This window comes from Eschrichtius robustus, chromosome 10 (genome assembly GCF_028021215.1).
Source record: "Eschrichtius robustus isolate mEscRob2 chromosome 10, mEscRob2.pri, whole genome shotgun sequence".
NCBI classification, from domain to species: domain Eukaryota; kingdom Metazoa; phylum Chordata; class Mammalia; order Artiodactyla; family Eschrichtiidae; genus Eschrichtius; species Eschrichtius robustus.
In genome coordinates, this window is record NC_090833.1 from 24212959 (window position 1) to 24233270 (window position 20312).

The window sequence follows — 20312 nt, forward strand, 5'->3', positions numbered from 1 at the left end:
ATATATATATATTTTTTTTTTCAGATTATTTTCCATTATAGGTTGTTACAAAATATTGAACATGGTTCCCTTTGCTATACAGTAAATCTTTGTTGCTTATCTAGTTTATGTATAGTAGTTTGCATCTGTCGTTTAATCCCAAACTCCTAATTTATCCCTCTCCCCTTCCCCCTTTGGTAACCGTAAGTTTGTTTTCTATTTTTGTGAGTCTGTTTCCATTTTGTATATAGATTCATTTGTATTATTTTTTAGATTCCACATATAAGTGATATCATGTAATATTTGTCTTTCTGTGACTTACTTCACTTAGTATGATAATCTCTAGGTCCATCCATGCTGCTGCAAATGGCAGTATTTCATTCTTTTTTATGGCCGAGTAATAGTCTATTATACATACACAAACACACACACACACACACACACATCTTCTTAAACCAGTCATCTGTTGATGGGCACTTGGCTTGGCTATTATAAATAGTGCTGCTATGAACATTGACGTGCGTGTATCTTTTTGAATTAGTGTTTTCGGGTTTTTTTGGATATATACCCAGGAGTAGAATTGCTGGATCAAATGGTTCTATTTTTCATTTTTTAAGGGACCTCCATATTGTTCTCCATAGTGGCTGCTCCAATTTACATTCCCACCAACAGTGTATGAGGGTTCACTTTTCCCTTATCCTCCCCAGCATTTATTATTTGTAGACTTTTTGTTGATGCCCATTCTGACCCGTGTGAGGTGATACCTCGTTGTGGTTCTGATTTGCATTTGTCTCATAATTAGTGATGTTGAGCATCTTTTCATGTAGCACAGGTATTTTTATACCATTCCAAGCTGTTTGCAGATCCCCAGCCTAAGAGCTCGTGATCTGGTACAATCCCTGGTTTTAATTACTAAGGGTTGTAGGGCGGGGTAACTCCAAGGGACTGTGTAATCTTACTGATGAACTATTCCTAAGAAAAATTTTTTTTCTTTCTTTCAGCACTGGCTGGATCATTCCAAACCCATAAAAAAGCAGATGAAACGTAAGTAAGCAGAATTTAGTTGACTACCTTCTTTTATCAGAGAGTAAACTCCTTTGCCAATGTTTTGAGGTATTACATTTTCATTAGAACTTGGGAGCATTTTCAAATGGATTCAATTTTAAGGATGAATTTTAATTTCCTAAGGCTGGCTAAATATTAGAATTTAAAATTTGAATAAGAGTTTTTAGTAGATGTTAGAAAACAGACTATGCCCTCATTTGAAATCAGACACTTCTCCCAATGAGGACTGATAAATATGCTGTTCAGAAACATGACTTTATACCTGTGACATTCATTTTCTCGTGAGTTATGAAGTAGATTCAGAGAATGGGAGAGCAGGAAGGATCTTTGACAGTCTGGTCCAGCTCTCTGATTTTATAGTTGTGGTAACCAGATTTCTTCAATGTGGTTTATGTATGAGTAATTTTTTTTAAATTTAATACTTTTAAGGTATTTTTACCGTAGTATTTTTAGATTACAGAACACTTGACTGTTTATGTGTCACTTTCCTTTAGCCCACTTAGTATTTTGTTGAAAGTTAGTATCACTTTGGAGTATCTTGGCCATCAGGGGTGAAAGTAAAAGGTTAGCTCTTAGTAATTCATCTAGATGATGAGGGTTTTTTTCCAGAATGAGATTACTAGCTAAACTCTCTTTGTCAAAACCAAAGTAAGTCCATTTTAGTTTTCCAAACTAGTATTGAAAAGAACTTACTACCTTTGTATGTTCCGTTGTTACCTCCCAGAGTCCGTGGTGGATATGTTAATAGATTTAACATGTTTTTCCTTTTGTCCATTCTGTGATCTTCAAAATTGGGGAAAAACATCTTCAACCTTCCATCTCCAAATGCTTAGTTGGACCTGCTTATGCTTTGCACTTTCGAGTTAAATATTATTCTTCAGAACCGAACAACCTTCGTGAAGAGTTTACAAGGTAGGACAAGATGCAAAACAAGATCCTCCTACCCACCCACACCCCGTAGAGCACTTGCCTTACTTACAATCCATGGCTCTTCTAAACTGTGGGTTTGCTGCCTCTTTCATCTGCTGTCTTTATATTCTGAGCAACTGTTATTAGCACTTTGTGTGTGCTTATCTCTGTATTCTGTTGAAAATCCACACTTTGCTTGACTGGACCTTTTTCTTAGTGAATCAAAATTTAAAAATTTATTTTCTTGTCACGTTCCTATTTTGTTGTACCTTGGGTAAATTGGCTAGTTGGTCTATGACACTTGAGTTTTGTCTCAGATAGAAAAAGAGAAGGCAAATATTAGAAGAGCATCTCTCCCTCCAAAATTGCCACCTTATTTTTTTAAGCAACTGCAAAATATTCCCTTGATTGTTACAATATCAAAGTTGTTAGAATTCCATCACGGTATCTTTCTGCCCCACTGAATTTCTTTTATAGTGTGCCTGCCCTTGCCTGTCTCTTAGACTTCAGAAATAGTGTCAAAGCAAAAGAGGCTTAAAGAACATTTTACGTGTGGACTTTCCCTCCAGCCACCCTTCTATCAGTGAGATTCTTTACTCAGGCTTCTGCTGCTTTTGATGTCCCCAGAATCTCCTTGTCATTGTCTGTGATGGACAGTTGTGGTGACATGTAAGCTTCTGGGTGATCCATGGTGGTGGCCACTGGCTTGGAGGTGACCCCCTATTTAAAGACCGACTTTATCACCATGCCCCCACCGCCATGGGAGCGGCCTGGGGGCTTCTGTGGTTAGGTTTTCCTATAGGAATTGGAAGTTCTGGCCACGTCAGCATTGTGTCCTCCTTGATGTGGGTACTCAGTTTAATGGTGGTTGAGCACTTCTCAGAAGTAGTAACATTCTGGAATGTACTAGAACCTTCACCACCACCCACATGTCTCCGTCACCCACATTGTCCTATATCCATTCCACAGAGAGTGACCGTGTGCATTGTTTTCAAAGTTCAAACAAATGACATTATCCTAGTGTTCCTCTTTAGAGTCCTTTATGAAGTGTGCTGCTTCTAGCTGTCATCAAAGCCAGTGATTCTTAACCAGGGTTTGTGAATCAGAAACACCCGGGAGGCTTTTGAACAAATCAGATTCCTGGGGACCACTCTTGTGTGTAAGATTCTCATTCTGTAGGTATGGAGTGGAGCGTGGGCAGCTTTGGTTTTTACAAAGCACTGTAAGTGGTTCTGATGCCCACATCCTCCTGGTAAAAAGAACACTTACTTAATCTTTTACTTCAGTGAACTGCACTTGTGTTATTTGCTGCCTTCCTCCCCATTTTCCGTTACCCCTGTGACCAGCTGCCGTCCAATTCCAGGATTTTTGTTTCCTGTGTGTGTGTGTGTGTGTGTGTGTGTGTGTGTGTGTGTGTGTGTGCGCACGTGTACTTTGTTTTTTCAAAGGCAGAGTCTGCAGTTAAACTGCATCAGAAAAAAAGCCTCCAGTGGTTGCTAACTACAGTCAGCTGTACATTTTTTGATACAGTCAGCTGCAGCCTTTCTGGAATCTGCTGGTGGGCCGGCTGAGGGCCCAACGCAGTGGCTCTACCCTGCCTGTTGGATTGGACACGTTGCATGCTGCGTGTGAGCCCTGCATGCGTGTGCATGTGTGTGTGTGTCTCTCTCTCCTGGAGCCCCAAGGGCATGTGGAGGTGTCATTGGACTGTGCAGTGCTCCATGTTCCATCCTCCAAGTATCTTGCGAATTCCTACATGCGCTCATCTTCCTAGCTAGATTCTGGGATGCCTTCCTGGAGACAGGAGGAGATGCTTCCACCCAAGTTCTCATTTGACTTGGACTCCCTTTTTACAATGCAGAATTCCGGGCTGAGTGTGGGGTGGGATTTGTGATGGGAAGTTGGGGAGTGGAAGCGGCTGGGGAAGTTACCCTCTGTTGACTTTTGTATATGTTTGTCAGGTACCTGTTTGTTTTACAACTCAGGCATGACATTCTTTCAGGAAAGTAAGTATGTTTTTGTTCTAACTCTTAACTCAGGATAGATCATAGTATATTTTCTAAATAATTCACCATGTGTGTTTTTTTTTAACTCTTTACCCTTGTTCCCTTTTCAAAATTCAAAAAAAGTACACCAGGCATTGTAAAGTGAGTCTAATACTTGTATCGCTGTCATCATCATCTTATTTCAAGTGATTACTATATGGCTTGAAGCATTTCCAAGAGCATTTAATATCTTAAGTGATGTGTATCTGGGAATAATTCTCTCCCTGATCACATCACTGCCCCATTCATAACGGCTTTTGTCGTATCTGCAAGCAAGATACATTATTAGTATGTATACACTGACAAGTATTTGGATATCCAAAAGTCTCACTCATCACCATCTGCATTTAAGTAATGTAAAGAGGTTATGTTCTGATTCTAGTAGAAAGAGGTTTAGACATCTCATCTCATCTCCTTTTCCTCTCTTAAAAATGGTTTTTAAATACCAGGCCTCTGGCTATACAATGATTGTTGAGCACGGGAAGCAGTGGCACTGAAATGGTTGGTTTCACAGGCAGTATGTATTTTAAGGATATGAGATTTCAGCAGTCATAACTTTTACAGTTGTGTCATTTTCACCAGACATATTGACTATTTTCTGTTACATGAAAAACTAAGATATTCTGAATCTAAAAAGCAATACCTGCTATTATTGACAAGAATACATTTTGATTTTGAATATAATCTGAAGGAGATTTAAAATGTGATTTCCGAATTTGGAAACTCTCTGTAGAACATGTGCTATGAGAATCCTAGTGGAATGTACACTATAGAACAAGTAGATTGTACAGTGTATACATTTGCCTTATTCAACCATGCAATACAGATCTTTGATTGTGTGTGTATTTCTCTCTCTCTCTCTCCATACTGTGCTCCTCATACTAAAAGCCTCTTAACTGGTGATTGTCTTTGGTCTGGAAAAATATTAATGGCGATGCCTTGCATTTGTACAGTACTTTGCAGTTTCCGTGCACGTCAGCCTGATGTACTGCATTCATAGCAGAGTAGTGTTCTGGCGGCCCCAGCGTTGCCTCTACCAGCTGGCCGTCTGTGGGCAGGACACTTCAACACCCAGTTCCTCATTTCTGCGGTGGGGATGGGGGAGCACAGGCAACACCCATCCTAGGGGTTGACGCACTCGATGCATTGACCAAATTGGATAATATACGTATATGAAAAGGCTTTGAAAACTATGAAGTGCTATACCAATGTATGTCATTATTATTTTTCTAACTAAATTTGTAATAGTAAGTATGAATGAGATCACCGGATTTGTAGTAATACACCTCTGTGGCGATGCCTCAGTTATTCGATTGCTTGAGTGTATCCAGCTGTCCTGGCAATCTTAGATAGGGTGCCTGTTTATTTCTAATACTATGACCTCGTTTCAAGAAAGATTGAAGGCAGCTTCAAAAGATGCATGTACTAGACCAAGATAAAATAAGTTTAAAAATAATAAAGCAAAGGGAAGGCTTTTCATTCTGTTTCCCAAACTTCCCAGTTCTTGCCAGATTCAGTAAAATTGCCCACTCTACTTAGAGCTGAGAGGAACTATACCTAGATGGGGTTATTTTACCATATGATGAGAACTGACTTTGGGAAACAGGGAGTGTAAGTCAGCTTATTTGCATTTTTTAATGTAGACAGCAAAAATAGAAACCACCGAGAACAAAAATCATTATCTAAATATCACTACCTTCTGAGAAATGATGTTAGTGACATTTTGTATAGTTTTGAATATTAAAGTTCATATTTACAGTTAATTTCTTTTTTTTTTTTTTTCCTTCCAAGATTGAAATGCCCATATGAAACAGCTGTGGAGTTAGCTGCTCTCTGCCTACAAGGTACATTATTCCTTAGTGGTAATTAGCATTTTAAAGTTGTTGCTTTTCATTTCAACAAATGAGAGTCTCCTATGTACCAGGCACAGTGCTCTGCTTTGGTCTCCGTCCCCAAGTAGCTTTCAGTCCCATGAGGACCTCGTGGCCGGATCACATACTCCGTGTGTACGTACAGAGTACAGTGTGGTTCCTTCAGGAAGAGAGACCTGCAGGAGGCTTGGAAGTGGAGGCCTGTCGGGGGAAGGGTAGATGGAGATGAACAGAGGAACCAAGGCACAAAGTAGAAAAGTGCAGAGAGGCACTAGCAGTTGAGTGGTGTCAGAGGGCCAAGTTCAAAAACCCGGAGCGGCGGGTGACCTTGACCCCATTTAAAGCGCATGAACTTCGCGCTGTCAACATGGCGTCTTTGAAGGCTCTCGAGCGGGAGGCAGGCCTGGTCAGCCGTGCATTTTAGAAAGGCCACAGTGGCTGTGATGGGGAGAAGGGATGGGGGCAAGACCAAGACTGGGGCTGGGGGTGAAGTGAGGAGGTATAGCTGTAACAAAACGAAACTAAGGCTGGGGGTTGAACACACACCCCAAAACAGCATCAGCGGTACAAGGAGAAGGACCTGGTCATTAGGCTCAGTGTTGAGAGAGGAGACAGAGATGACGCTTAGGCTGCTACCAAGGATGGGAGATGGTGACAGTGAATGGTTAGAAGAAGAGTTGGGCTCCAGTGGGGGGACATCTGTGTAGGGTCTCTTGGCTGAGAGGGGCCATTGGAGCCTCTGGGAGCTTCTTGAGTCTGTAGAGATCTGGCTCCACCAGACAGGTCAGGCTGGAAGCACTGACAGGGGGGAGTCATCAGCATGTGGGTGGGAATTGGACGGTAAGAGGGTTGCCTGTCTCTCAGCGTTGACTGTTCCATCTGTCTGATGCACTGGTGGATTTTTAGTTTAACACGCACAAGAAACACTTGTTAAAGTTGCCAGCACTAATTAAAAGGATACTAATGTGTAACTGCGTATAAGGAATTTCATCAGCACATCGGATAGACACATATTGTGGACTCGTTTATCAGGGCTTCTATGGGATAATGAATTATGATGTATTCATTTATAACTACCAATTATTTTTGAGTGCCATAGTAAGATTTGGCTTCTGACTTTTGTATTTACCAAGTTTTAAAAGTTGATCTAAGTCTTTTCAAATTATAAAATCAGTACAGGCTTATTACAGAATATCAGCACAACAATCAGACGAGTAGAAGGAAGAAGGTAACCCACCGTCCTACCCACAGACAAGCAGAGTTTCTATCTATGAGTTTGAGTTTTAAAAATGTAGTTCTGATCAGACTCATACACAAATTTTTTTGTATGATTTTCTACTTGGTAATTTTAGTACATATATTCTGTCATGTTTGTACTTATAAAGAAGGTTTTTAATGACCAGGTTACTCCCATTCCCTGATACTTCCATTCCTTAGTCACCTTTACTGCTTATTTTTTTTCATTTATATATATATATATATATATATATATATATATATGTATATATATATATATATATATATATTTTTTTTTTTACATCTTTATTGGAGTATAATTGCTTTACATTGTTTTGTTAGTTGCTGCTGTATAACAAAGTGAATCAGCTATATGTATACGTATATCCCCGTATCCCCTCCCTCTCGCGTCTCCCTCCCTCCCACCCTCCCTATCCCACCCCTCTAGGTGGTCACAGAGCACCGAGCTGATCTCCCTGTGCTATGCGGCTGCTTCCCACTAGCTATCTATTTTACATTTGGTAGTGTATGTATGTCAATGCTATTCTTTCACTTCGTCCCAGCTTACCCTTCCACCCCCAACCCCGCCCCGTGTCCTCAAGTCCATTCTCTACGTCTGCATCTTTATTCCTGTCCTGCCTCTAGGTTCATCAGAACCATTTTTGTTTTTAGATTCCATATATATGCGTTAGCATGCGGTATTTGTTTTTCTCTTTCTGACTTACTTCACTGTGTGTGACAGACTCTAGGTCCATCTACCACTTTAGTGCTTATCATCTAGTGGGGACTTGGCATATAATAGGTGATCAGTAAGTGCAGAATGAAATTGAAGAGCCCCACCCCACCCATGGACTTTGGCTGAAGGGCAGTGTGCCCATGTGGTCTGAAGGCACTTGTGTTGGAGGTAACCGTCTGTGCTAAATACAATGCTAAGTGCTTCACATCCATATTTTCCTGACACAGTGGTCCTTATGGTAAGTGCCATAACAACGTGCAGTGGCTTGGGGAACTTGGAAATGGACTGTCCACTTTGACCAATCTGTATTTCACCAGCTTGCCAAGTTGCATCCACCCTAGAGTTTCTGAGCTGCCAGGAGGTCATACTGTCAGGCTTGGTGGCCCAGCAGTAGATGGCAGGGTGTAGTTAATGGGATGAAAGCATCCATGTCAGACCTGGGGCCGTCAGTCCACCTGAGAGGTTTCTTCCTAAGGCCATTGGCACAACGTCCTAAATGATTAGAGGACGACGAGGCACACATATCACCACCCTGCCTGCCCCCAAGTGATGAAGGCATCACCCAGCTCTAGGAGAACCATTTGCCTTGCCCTGCAGCCAAGGCAGACAAGAATACCAGCTGTCATTTGATCCCTTCTTGGAGAAATTACCTATCTGAGTTGGAACCACAACATTAGTGTAACTTAAGATGCAGTCATTATGTCAGGTACAAAGAAAAACTGAAGATGTAGACACAGAAATGGGGAAGTTTTTGTCACATTGTCTCTCCATGTCCCCTCCTCCCCCCAGCCCATCAGTAAATGCTTCTAGTTCAGCCGCAAAGAAGCCGGTTTGCCTTGGACTATGAAGATCGCTAGAGAGCCTCTGTGGGTTTGCACAGTGAAAGGTTGTGTACTTCTTCCCATGCTTGAGCCTTGAATACGTGTCTTGCTGCAGTTGTCCTTGAATTGATGCCTCATGAGTTGTGATGCAGTGGCCCTGCTTGGAGGCTCTGCTCTTTGAGAACTAATTTTATGGTTGATTTGGAAATTATTTCAGGCACAAAGAAGAAGAAGGGAGGAGAAGAATGGGATAGTCATTTGTTGTGTGTCCATGATCTTGTTTCATCTTTGTCAGTTTCCCTTTTGTGGATAAGGCATCAGAGACCCAGGACAGTTAAGTGACTTGCCCAGGTCACACAGGTAGTATATGGTCAAGTTGGGAGTCAAGCCCTCCTGCCTCTGAGCTGTTTCCACCATGCCCCACACCCTTCACAGCTGGGACCCTGGCTGCAGAGTTCAAAGACTGAGCAAAGTGTCCTCTTGCCGGCAGGTTCTTGGAAGGCAGGCAGCAAAGTGTCCCCCTTGCCTGGTCTCGGGGGAACCTCGTCATTGGCTTCTCCCTCCTGTGCTTGATGATGTCAGATGCACAGTTAATCCAGCCTTGTGCAGGCACGCCAGTAAACACAGGGCTCACTTTGGCCCATGGGTGCAGGGTGGTTCATATCAAGGAGATCTCTTCCCGGACTGCCCTTCTAGCCTTTCCAGGTCCCTAGCTTCAGGGTGACATCTTGGTCAGAGGTCAGTCATGGCCCCCAGCCTTGGGAGCCCAGCCCTCACCTTTTCTGGGCAAATATGTCATGATCTTCTTTTGTGACTTTGCCCAAGGCACCAAGCAGCTGCACGTCCTGACCCAGACCACCTGGTAGTATTAGGGGTGCCGTCCAGTTGAGAGCTGCAGATGAGGGGCTGCAGTCAGGTGAGGGGACAGTCACTAGGTCCCCGCCCCGTGTCAGACACCGTCTCCTGCAGTCCTCCCACCACCCCTCCGAGTATGGTACTGCCACTTCCTCTGTGTGGACAGGAACATTTTAACCTCTTCTCCTGCGAGCCAACTGGAGTCCCTTTCCTGAAAGGTGGGCTCTGGGATTGGGGCTCAGAAGCCACTGGAAAGGGCTGCTGGGTCCATAGTGAGTAGCTGTCACTGGGGGTGTTTGGTCATTTGCTGGCTGGTCGGTGGGATGTCGTGTTAAGCAGTGATTCTCAGAGTATGTTCCCTGGGAACATACTGCATCAGCTGTGTCAGCATCCCCTGGGAACCTGTTAGAAATGCAAGTTTTCAGACCTTATTCCAGACCTATGGATTTAGAACCTCCGGGGACGGGGGCCAGCAATGTGTGTTCTAACGAGCCCTCCAGGCAATTCTGGCGCATTCGAAAACCCGCTGTCGTAGATCCGTGCTTTTCAAAGTAATGTGTGCACCACCCTCCTGGGCACGTGGTGGGTTTGCTCCAGCAGGTCCAGGGTGGGGTCTGAGGTTGTGCGCGGTGAGCAGGCTCCCAGGCGATGCCCACGCTGCTGGTCTGCGGACCACACTTTGTGCAGCAAGGTATCAGAGGTAATTAGAGTTCATAGCCGACAAGGTATAGAGGAACCCCTGGAGGATTCCTTTTCCTTCTGGGGTCTGCCTCCTGCACGGCAAGGGTTGGGGGAGTGGAGAGAGTGGACTTTCTCATTCATGTCCTGAAGGAATGGGCCCCCTGTGTCCTCGGGCCCTGCGTTCCCTGGGGCACTGGGCAAGAGCCAGGACCAAGCGGCGGCTTCGGGCTTTTTGCTGGGGTCGCCCGCGTGGCCGCTGCTCCTTTCTGCACAGCCGGCTCCCTCCCAGCTTCTGCCTGAGTTGCCGCAGTTGCTCCCGTGGCCCTCTCACCCCCTCCTCCCTCACTCCTCACTCCTTCCTTCTCCCTCCTGCCAGATTTTTTCTCCCTGATTCTGCCTGTACCGAATTCTTGATTGGTCCTCTCCAGCACTGCAGACTCTGGAGTGCTGCTGAGACCCACCCTTAACGAGAGCCTTGTTACATGGATGTTTCTGGGTGGGTCCCCATTCCCTGCAGTTGCCTTTTATTGCAAATTCAGGCACTGCAGTTTTGTGGGGGAAATGTAATCAGGGCCTCCCTGGGCCAGAGAAATAGTCGGGAGAGGGACAGTCATAACTGAGATGATGGTGTATGGCCCAGTGGGGAGCGCATTGGAGTCATTCATGGGGATTCTGAACGTACACGTGGGGACCGAGTGGGAGTTAAATCCTCCTGAAAGCGGGGAGTTGGTTATACATGAGGGGGTACCTGTGCTGTTTACAGTCAGGCAAAGTGCCTTTGGACCTGGTGCTGCAATAACCAAAAGCATTCACTGTCTCCTGTTTTCTCCCTTTTATGAAACCTGCAGCCGAGCTTGGGGAGTGCGAGCTTCCAGAACACACACCAGAGCTTGTGTCTGAGTTTCGGTTCATTCCAAATCAGACAGAAGCGATGGAATTTGATATCTTCCAGAGATGGAAAGAGTGCAGGTACCTTGATGCTACCATCTAACATTCCGATACATGCATTTGGTCATTTATAAGCATTTGTCAGACTCTTTTATCTGATGGTAGAGTGGCTCTGTGGATGACTGTAAAATCGCAGCTCCAGCTCTTCACTTCTTTCCCTCCTGTGCTTCAGTCCTGTTTTTCAAAGGCCCACAGGACATCTCTCTTTCCAGAGATGTACAGTAAAAACCAAGCCATACTCCTGTTTCTTCCTCTGAAGTACAGGGCCTGGTCCTGATTTGCTCGTTGCATAGTCAGGGACGCCATGGCCATCCCGGCCTCCTAACCAAGGCAAAGGGGTGCTGCCTTGATCCATCCGGTCCCGCACACCTGGGGCTCTGTCCATGGCCTGGACTGCTAGGGCAAACCCTTTAGAAATGTGTCCTGGGGTTCCTTACAGGGACACTCATGTTTGAGACCATGTGTTGTACAGAGTTGTATTTCAGGACACGTGGTCACCACAGCTAAATCCAGCCCTGCCACTTCTCTCTTGCTTTGTCCTCTTTCCTCCCTTAGTCACCCTAGTCTAGCAGTTTTATGCCTGGATAACAGGGCCACCGCCTCTCCTCCCGCCCGGCCCATCTTCCCCAAGCACTGCCTGTGCCCAGTCACTCTTGGACTCAGAAACCGAGCATGGTTTCCCGTTGTCCCGCAGCCATTCTGGCTCCTTGGCAGATGGAAGGTGACAGTAGCACATTCTCGTATCCCACTGAAACAACAACGTAGAAACGGGCGGGCGGGCGTAGAGTCTTGCCCCAGTCCCTGCCACACCCCACCCACGATCCTCCCTGCACGAAGCCACTGTGAGCAGCCGTGTATCCTTCCAGCCTTTCTCCTTCGCACACGCGTGCACAAATCTACCCACGCTCCTCCCTGCACGAAGCCGCTGTGAGCAGCCAGCTGTGTATCCTTCCAGCCTTTCTCCTTCGCACACGCATGCACGAATCTACACACACGGAGTCGTTTCCCTAAGCGTTCCTATTATAAGCCCTGCTCTGTCCTCTTTCCGCTCAGTTAACAGTCTGTTCTTGGAGATCATGTCATGTTGATGTAAATCGGTAGCCCTCATCCCTTTAATTGCCCCAAGCACCCCTTCATGTGGCCGTGCCCTTCAGGCTTGTGTGGGTGTACGCGTTGCAGTTCACATGTGTCTCGTTGGTTTCTCTAAGGGGAAAGAGCCCTGCCCAGGCGGAACTCTCCTATCTGAATAAAGCGAAGTGGCTGGAAATGTATGGGGTAGACATGCACGTTGTCAGGGTAAGAACCGTGTGCGTTTAAGAAATTGGGTTTCCCGGTGACTGAAAAACGTGTAAACAATGTGCAAACAAAGTAATGCGGTGAGGAAACTGTTTTGCATTCTGCTCTGTGACGACCTGTTAGAACCCTCTACCGACTGTGCCTTCGTTTATTTGTAGGGAAGAGATGGCTGTGAATATTCTCTTGGACTGACCCCGACAGGCATTTTAATCTTTGAAGGAGCTAACAAAATAGGCTTATTCTTTTGGTAATTTAGTTTTGTCCTATATTAAAAATGTCTTTTCCTATTTTGTGGTGGAATTATATGTGATGGGTGATTATCGAGGGATATTTGCAACACCCAGATTCATTTTTAAAACACACGTACTCTGGCATTTGTGGGTGTCTGACAATGGCAGTGGCGCTTCTGGATAATCACACTTAACGTGAATGAGTGATTCCTTGAGCAAATCTGAGCTTAAACGGTAGAAAGGAAACGGCGGTGTGATGGGTAGGCGTTGCTGCCGCAGACTGTGCTTTGAAAATGCTTTCTCTCTGGCCAGGCCGAAAATTACCAAAATGGATTTTAAAAAGAGCAAGTTGACGCTGGTGGTGGTGGAGGACGATGACCAGGTAAGCCTTGCCTCCGTTCCTCCTCCTTGCTGTGAGTAACCCTGAGTCAGTGCTCCAAGTCCCCGCTCACCGGGCCCCCCGTGCTTCACCTCCGAGGGCCGGGAGCAGGAGCACACGTTCGTGTTCCGCCTGGACAGCGCCCGGACCTGCAAGCACCTGTGGAAGTGCGCCGTGGAGCACCACGCCTTCTTCCGGCTGCGGACGCCGGGAAACGGCAAGTCCAACAGATCGGACTTTATCCGACTGGGCTCTCGCTTCAGGTTCAGGTAGGCACCGTTTTTACAGCACGGTCACGTGTCTTGAAGGAGGGCAGCAGTGATGTTTTGGTGAAAGGAGCAGTGGACCTGCTGCATCTGGAGACTTGGGTTGGACGTCCTGCCCCTGCTTCTTTCTTAGCATCTGACCTTTCATGGAGTCACCAAAGCTCTTCTAGCCTCTCCGCATCCTCATCGCTAAGATGAAGCTAATAATCACAAAATTATTAACAGCTGACATTTAGCTGGAACTGTGCTGTCTGATACAGTCGATGCGAGCTGCATGTGGCTATCTAAATTAATTCATGTTCGATACATTTCAAAATGTGGTTCCTTGGTCTCACTCACCACGCTTCAGGTGCTCGGTACAAGTGAGATCAGTGGCTGCCACATGGGGCGGTGCTGATATAGAACACGAGCATCGTTTTGGAAAGCTCTATCGACCACACTGCTGCCCTAGAGCTTTTCATGTACCAACTCGTAACCCTCCCCATGGCCTTAATGAGATGGGTCCTCAGATTATACCCATTGTACAAATAAGGGAACTAGGTCCGGGGGGGTATATAATCTGCCCGAAGTCACAGCCAGTCGGTGGTAGAGCTGAGATTCAACCCCAGGCAGTCTGGGTCTTATGTCTTATATTTTAACCACTACTCTATCGCCTGTCACATGCCAACATCAAGAAATTTGGTGACAATTAAGAATGAGAGCAGATGTCACCGTGTGTGTGAGTGACCCAGGGCTGGGCTCAGGAATATTTGAATCTGGAAAGACCCTGAAGAAAGAGAGGTTTATTCCGATATATTTCTACTTACGTTTCTAAGACCATGTCTCTCAAAGTGCACGAGAACTCCCTGGGTGTTTTTTTAAAATGAGGATTTAGTACCTCATCTAAGGCCTTTGTAATCAGAATCTATGGGGGGCTCACGTGTGGCTGTATGAATAAGGCCTGGGAATGTGCATTTTAAATGCACTCCCAGGGTCGATTCCTGAGGCATGTTTACAGATCTGAGAATTGCTGTTACAAGATCTAAAATTTCACATGGTTTCATAACCTCTTCCCACACATGGCACGTCCTTGAACTCTATTTAAGATGCCAAACGATTTGTTCATTTCAAATTTTTCTGCTCTGCACGGAAATGTCTGTGCACTTGTGTTTAAAGAATTGCTTGGTTTGAATGTATTTTTAAATGCTGCAGAGGGGAGTGGGGGGGACCAAGTCCTTTCTGAGAAAGAATCGACTCATGGGTCCTGCGAAGGAAGGATGGAAGGAAGATGTCATAACTGCGAAGCCTGGCAGAGACGTTGCACGGTATGCTGAAGTCTGCTGTGCTCCAAGTGAGCAGGGCCGGACTGTTGAGGTTGCCCAGGCGGGGTTTCCATCCTGGCAGGACACTCCCGTGGGACTTGGTCCAGCCCAGCGTGAGAAGGAAGGGAGTTGGGAGATGAGTTTGCCCCTTGGAGGCAGTTAAAGCAGGTGGCAAGTGGCTCCTTCCATGTGATAAATCATAAGCCGAGGGTGGCTGGACGAGGCAGTGATAGATCAGACAAAGACAGCATTGCCTCCTGGAAGCTGTAGCTGGACGTTGGGTTGATGGAGAGCCTTGGTGAAAGCAGCAGTGTTTTTCTGGGCATAGCAAGGAAAGCCAAGGTTTGGTTAAGTGGTCATTGATAACAGCCTTTTAAAAGAGTTAAATGTCTACCTAATATGTTTTATGAAAGGTATTTTATGTGTGAGTCAGTGTTCTCTTAGTCAGATATTCCAAGTACTCAGACCTGCTTGGTTTGTGCAGTCAAGTGGCTGGTACCTAAATTGCAGGTTTTGTCCTTTGGAGGAAATGTAATACAGCCTGGATTTGGCAACAGTGATTTTATTTTCAAACGGAAGGCTAAATTTAGTGTGTGTCTTTACCAAACGAGTTTGAGATAAGTTGAAATTTACATTGGAGCTCTTGGAAATAAAAGTTCACTTCCAAATATGTATAATGTACTGACAATTCTGATATTGGTAGCATGCAGTGAAATGTTTGCTTTCCAGTGGCCGGACGGAATACCAGGCTACACATGGCGCCAGGTTACGAAGAACCAGCACCTTCGAGAGGAAGCCTAGTAAACGCTATCCATCTCGGAGACATTCGACATTCAAAGGTGGTGTGCTTTTCATTCTGTCTTGGAATTTTACATCATGGTTAAGTTGGTTAATAAGCCCCAAGGAGTTTGGCGAAGCAGTTTGTGAAGGAACTGTCTGCTGTTCTCTGTCGTTCTGAAGCTTTTGATAAAACCCCAGTGGGATTCTCTTGGAGGGAATCAGGCTACTCTCACCATCCAGCTGTCTTTAGTCTTTCCCATTGGATGTGTTCATTTCCTTCTCCCCCTTTTCCATATTTCTTTTCTTGTACCTCTTTGCTTCTGTTGGACCTGGGACCTTAGGGATATCATAGGTAAACATGTTTCTTGCCCGTGGAAGATGATGACATGTCTTGGAGGGAAGCAGAGTCCGTTCTCTCCTCCATCTTCCAGTTTCAATTGGGGACATCAGTCTCGTGCTAACCAGAATTCTGACCACTTAAGAGCAGAACCAGAACTAATTAAATACTGGACTCGGGGCCCACAGTCAATCCAAGCACACCGTGCCCTTGAGTTTAGCCAGACCCCAGGATGCTTGTCCCTCCCCACCCCACCTTTCCCGAACTCCCCGAGCTTTGTCTGTCATTTACTACTGTGGCCTCACACCTGCATGAGGCCTGGTACCCAGTTACAGGTTCAGTCAGCAGATGAACAAGCCGGGCTCATTTCTGTTTAGACCTGGCCTCCAGATCCCATTTCCTGGCTCTCCTTTGTCCACACTTGACTGCTGCTCCATTCAGGACTATCTTGTTCTTTTATAGCAGGACCTCTGCATCTCCCCACCCCACTCTCGTTCCCTCCCATATATCATTGTACTGGCCATTTCATATATTTTTCTTGTATAATTCAGGACTTAGTGGGCCTTTGTGGGACCTGGCACCTGTGCTTTCCCATCTAGAATCTTTAACCTTGTGTTCCCCACTGTTTCCTTCCTTTTTGAACCAACGGTGCAATAGCGTGGCAGCCAGAAACTCTCCAAAGCCATTCTTGGCTGCTTTCGTGGGGAAAAAATTGCCCAGAGCCCAAGGAATGTGGCCTCACTTTCAAGAAAGACCAGAGGTTGAGAGGGTGGGGCTGTGTCCAGGGAGGGTGACAGGTCCCTGAAGGGTGATTGATTGCAGGAACTGGGAGTGATGAGTGACGGGGCGGGACCGGGGGGTGGGGGGGATGAGAAAGCTCTCTGTCCCAAGGGCTGTGTTCACCTCCCTGGGGAGCATTATTATGCTTGTGCACGCAGCCAGTTGGGTCAAAGTTGCCCAGAAACACCCCGGCCGAAGGAAGAACTTTCTGGTGGGGCCGTCCAAGATCGTGCCCCCTCTTTACAGAGTGAGCGCCCGGTCCTTGGAGGTGTACAGGCACGAAGGGAAAGGCCCCGCGGTGTGGCTGCTGCAGAGGGGAGGGTGCTTGATGCCACGAGGTGGCCTTGAGCCCTTCCAGACTCCAGGTTCCGTGCTTCTCCTCCACTTCCCTTCCTGGTCTTCATCTTCTTTCCCGCCTTTATTTTACTGACATTTTCTCCAGCCAGAGTTCCGGCATCTTTGTGAAACTTTTAACGATTTTCCGTGCTCCATTTTTCAAAAAACGAAATGGTGTCTAGGTACACAAGCTCTACCTCTGTCCATGGCCCCTTCCGCAGACTTCACACCCCGAACCCAGTCGGAGGTGTCTGCCCCGAGCTCCCCTGCACAGGTTACTGCTTGTATTTCAGCCTGTCTTCGATCTTTCACGCCTCTGTCTCTGTCTGTGTCAAGACTGTGAGCTCCTTGAGAGCAGGGACTGTCTGTCTCTGCCTCCTAGGACTCCTGGCCCTGGGAACGAGCTCAGTGAGCAGGTTCTCAGTGAACTGGAGGGTGGGGCACAGCAGGAGGTGATTTACTTTTCCTCCAGAAAGGAGAGGTAGCCAAGATGAAGATTCTGCCTCCTGGGGTTGGGACTGCTCTGAGATCACAGGAATCTCTTCCCTGATCATTGGTAACAAGTGGTAAAAATGGTAAAAAGTGGTGAAGCTCTCTAAGATGTCATACTTTTCTGTTTTTCCTTTAAAGCAAGCAACCCGATGATAGCAGCTCAGTTCTGGTAAGTGCCCCCAGAGTCCGGGTATGGCTCTGCTCTCAAATTACTGTATTTGTTTGCAATGTTGACTTTTTCCTTAATACAGTTAAATCACAGAGTGAAGCACCTGATGGTTTCCTCTCCACCCCCTTTTTCTGCTGCTTGGCTATACCGTCCACCTGGCTTTCAATAAGTACACAGTAGAATGTTCCAAGACAGTTTGTTTTTTTTGGAAAACACAGATGCTTTGTTTGAGTGGCTTTGTGCTTTGTGTACTGTAACAGTGGGTGATGAAGGTGATAGGAATGTGTATGGCACAGTGTGCTAAGGGCACTGCAGGCAGTGATGGGAAAGAAAGGCCGTGCTCTTGAGCAAAAGCTCCCCGAGAACAAAAACTGGATCCGCTTAGTGACGTTCGGGTTTCATGTCATACAATGTAGAAGACCTTTATCAACACCCAGTGAAATTCCTGTAGGAAGAGAACTTGTCACAAGACTGAAACTCTAGCACCGGTGTCAACAAACTTTTTCTGTAAAGTGCCTGGTCGTAAATATTTTAGACATTGCAGGCTCTGCTGTCTCTCTCAGGACCATTCCACTCTGCCCCCGGAGCAAGAAAGCAGCATAGACAGTATGTGAATGAACGACTCCGGCCGTGTTCTGATTAAACTTTACTCACAAAAGCAGGTGGGCCAGGTTCGGCCCATGGGGCGTGGTTTGCCGCCCCCTTCTCCAGCACAGGTGGCCTTGATCTTTCCTGTACACTGGAATCACCTGCTGAGCTTTGAGACCCTCAGCCAGGCCACACCCCAGGCTAATCGAATCAGTCTCCGGCTGAGGACCTGGGCATCTGTGGTTTTAAAGCTCCCAGGTGAGTCTCGTGTGCTGCCCAAGAGGGCACTGTCCCACCTGGTGTGTACTTCTGTTTCTCTCCCCGAAACAGTTGTTTTCTTATGTGAGTTTCGACCTCAGTGGACAGCTGTCATGCTGGAGAATCACAGACTATATAATTGTTTCGGCCCTTGTGTCCAAGCTCCAGCCACTGGAAGCCCCATCTGGTTAGTCTCTGGTCATCCCAGGCACAGGTCTCAGGCTACTAGGGAGGGTGGTCTTTGAGGTCAGCATATCTTGGTGCGCCATACGCCCTGGGCGGTTGGTAGAGTGCGGCGTGTGGAGGCGTGGGTTAGTGATGAGGGATCAGGAGGCCTCCCACCCAGCCCTGGCATTTCTCTAACTCAGCTCTGGGGCGGCCTTTTTCTCATCTGAAAACAAAGAGGTTGGGCTAGATCAAGTGTTTTTCGAAATTTTTTAGCTTTTGATTTTGGCCCACTAGGAGAAACCTGCCATGGAAGCCCAGTACAGAGAACAGACCAAAGCGGGACTGCTCTGGATGACACCGAGCAGGGAGGGGAGGGCAGGGCTGGCACCTGCTGCTCGTCTCCAACCCCCGCATCCCACAGGCAGCCCCAAGACACCTCCAAGGACCCCAGGGTTCTGGAGAACGTAGCTGGCCGTTGTATCACACAGCTGGAAACTCAGCCTGGCACTCTGATTGCAGACGCTGCCTGCAGTGCCATTCGGCTGGGCGTCAAATGTCTGGCTCTTCTGTCTGGGTTCAGTTCTCAGCATCTCACGAAGGGCTCCAGGGTCCTGTTGAACTGCTATGCATCAGGCCTGGACCCCTGAGGATGGGAGGAGGTGGCAGGGATCCTGCATGGGTTAGTTTTAGGCCTGCAAGCTTGCCCTGTTTCCAGGATCCCTATGGTGGGTGGTATGCTGAAAGTATGCCTGTCAGCATGTCTTGTGTTTAAGTCTCAGGGGCTTGTGAGTTACATTTCTTTCCTTTGCTAAGGAAGTGATTGTTTTGCTTGTTTGTTTTTCCCTAATAAAATTACATTTTCCTCTTAGCGTCTAGTAGAGATTATATATATTGAGAACCAAAATAAAATTAAAAAACAAATCTCCACCACACACACAAAAAAAACCCAGTAAATATACCCTTTAGGAACAAATGAGCTAATAACCACTGTTTGCAGCTGTTCAGTTGCTCTTCACAGCCTGTGGGATCTGGGGGTGGGGAGGATTTCTGTGGGAGCCGGGGATGAAACCGTGCTCTGGGCGCAGAGGTGATGCCAAGAAAATAGCACCTTGCAGAACACTTAGCCCTCCTGGTGAAATGCAGCTGGGGGTGAATCTGGCCCAGAGCCTGGCTCTGTGCACTGGCCCTCTATGAAAACTGGAACACAGGGTTATTTAGACCCTAAGCAAGACTCATATAACCATGAAATGTTTTCCTCTCATTGCTGGAGGAGCAGTAAACCTTGATTTTGAACACACCACCCTAGCAACCTAGCCTGATGATTGTGCTGGGTTGGTCTGTGGTTTTTCTGGCAGATGCCGAGCTTGCATATTAAATAAATACATTGTGTTTTGCACCAACTGTCTCCACCCATAGTTTTGACCAGAGTAGTTATACTTCAGATTCCATCAAAATAGGATCATGCATGAAGAGCCTGGAACCTTTCTGCAGGTTCTCAGAGAGCCAGTGTGGCTTAGCGGAAAGGATACCGGCCTAGGGGTTTTGCAAATGTCAATTCCGGTCTCGGCGCAGCCATGGACTAGCTAGCAAGTGTCCTAACTTCTCTGTTAGGCAACCGTTCCTTTATCTATAAAATGAGGTGGTAACATTTATTGACCTCATAGCCTTGTTGTGTGGATTAAATAATAACAGATGTGAAGTTCCCAGTACAGAACGTTACGTGGAATGAACATTCCAGAGTGGTGGCCACATCATGGCAGCATTGTTGAGAGCAGTGGGACCCACA

At 46.4% G+C, this 20312-nt stretch overlaps 1 protein-coding gene across 2 annotated transcripts in view; it reads left to right on the forward strand.

The window, feature by feature from the left end:
* Positions 1-20312, forward strand: part of EPB41L4B (erythrocyte membrane protein band 4.1 like 4B) — a 146380-nt gene that overhangs the window by 51313 nt on the left and 74755 nt on the right. For both annotated transcript variants that reach the window (XM_068553262.1, XM_068553263.1), the window contains exons 3-13: positions 981-1023; positions 1878-1956; positions 3915-3959; positions 5790-5842; positions 11047-11167; positions 12355-12442; positions 12601-12689; positions 12985-13054; positions 13151-13320; positions 15348-15457; positions 17482-17512. In XM_068553262.1, the coding sequence (XP_068409363.1) occupies positions 981-1023; positions 1878-1956; positions 3915-3959; positions 5790-5842; positions 11047-11167; positions 12355-12442; positions 12601-12689; positions 12985-13054; positions 13151-13320; positions 15348-15457; positions 17482-17512 (899 nt within the window). The remainder of the gene's footprint in view (positions 1-980; positions 1024-1877; positions 1957-3914; positions 3960-5789; positions 5843-11046; positions 11168-12354; positions 12443-12600; positions 12690-12984; positions 13055-13150; positions 13321-15347; positions 15458-17481; positions 17513-20312) is intronic.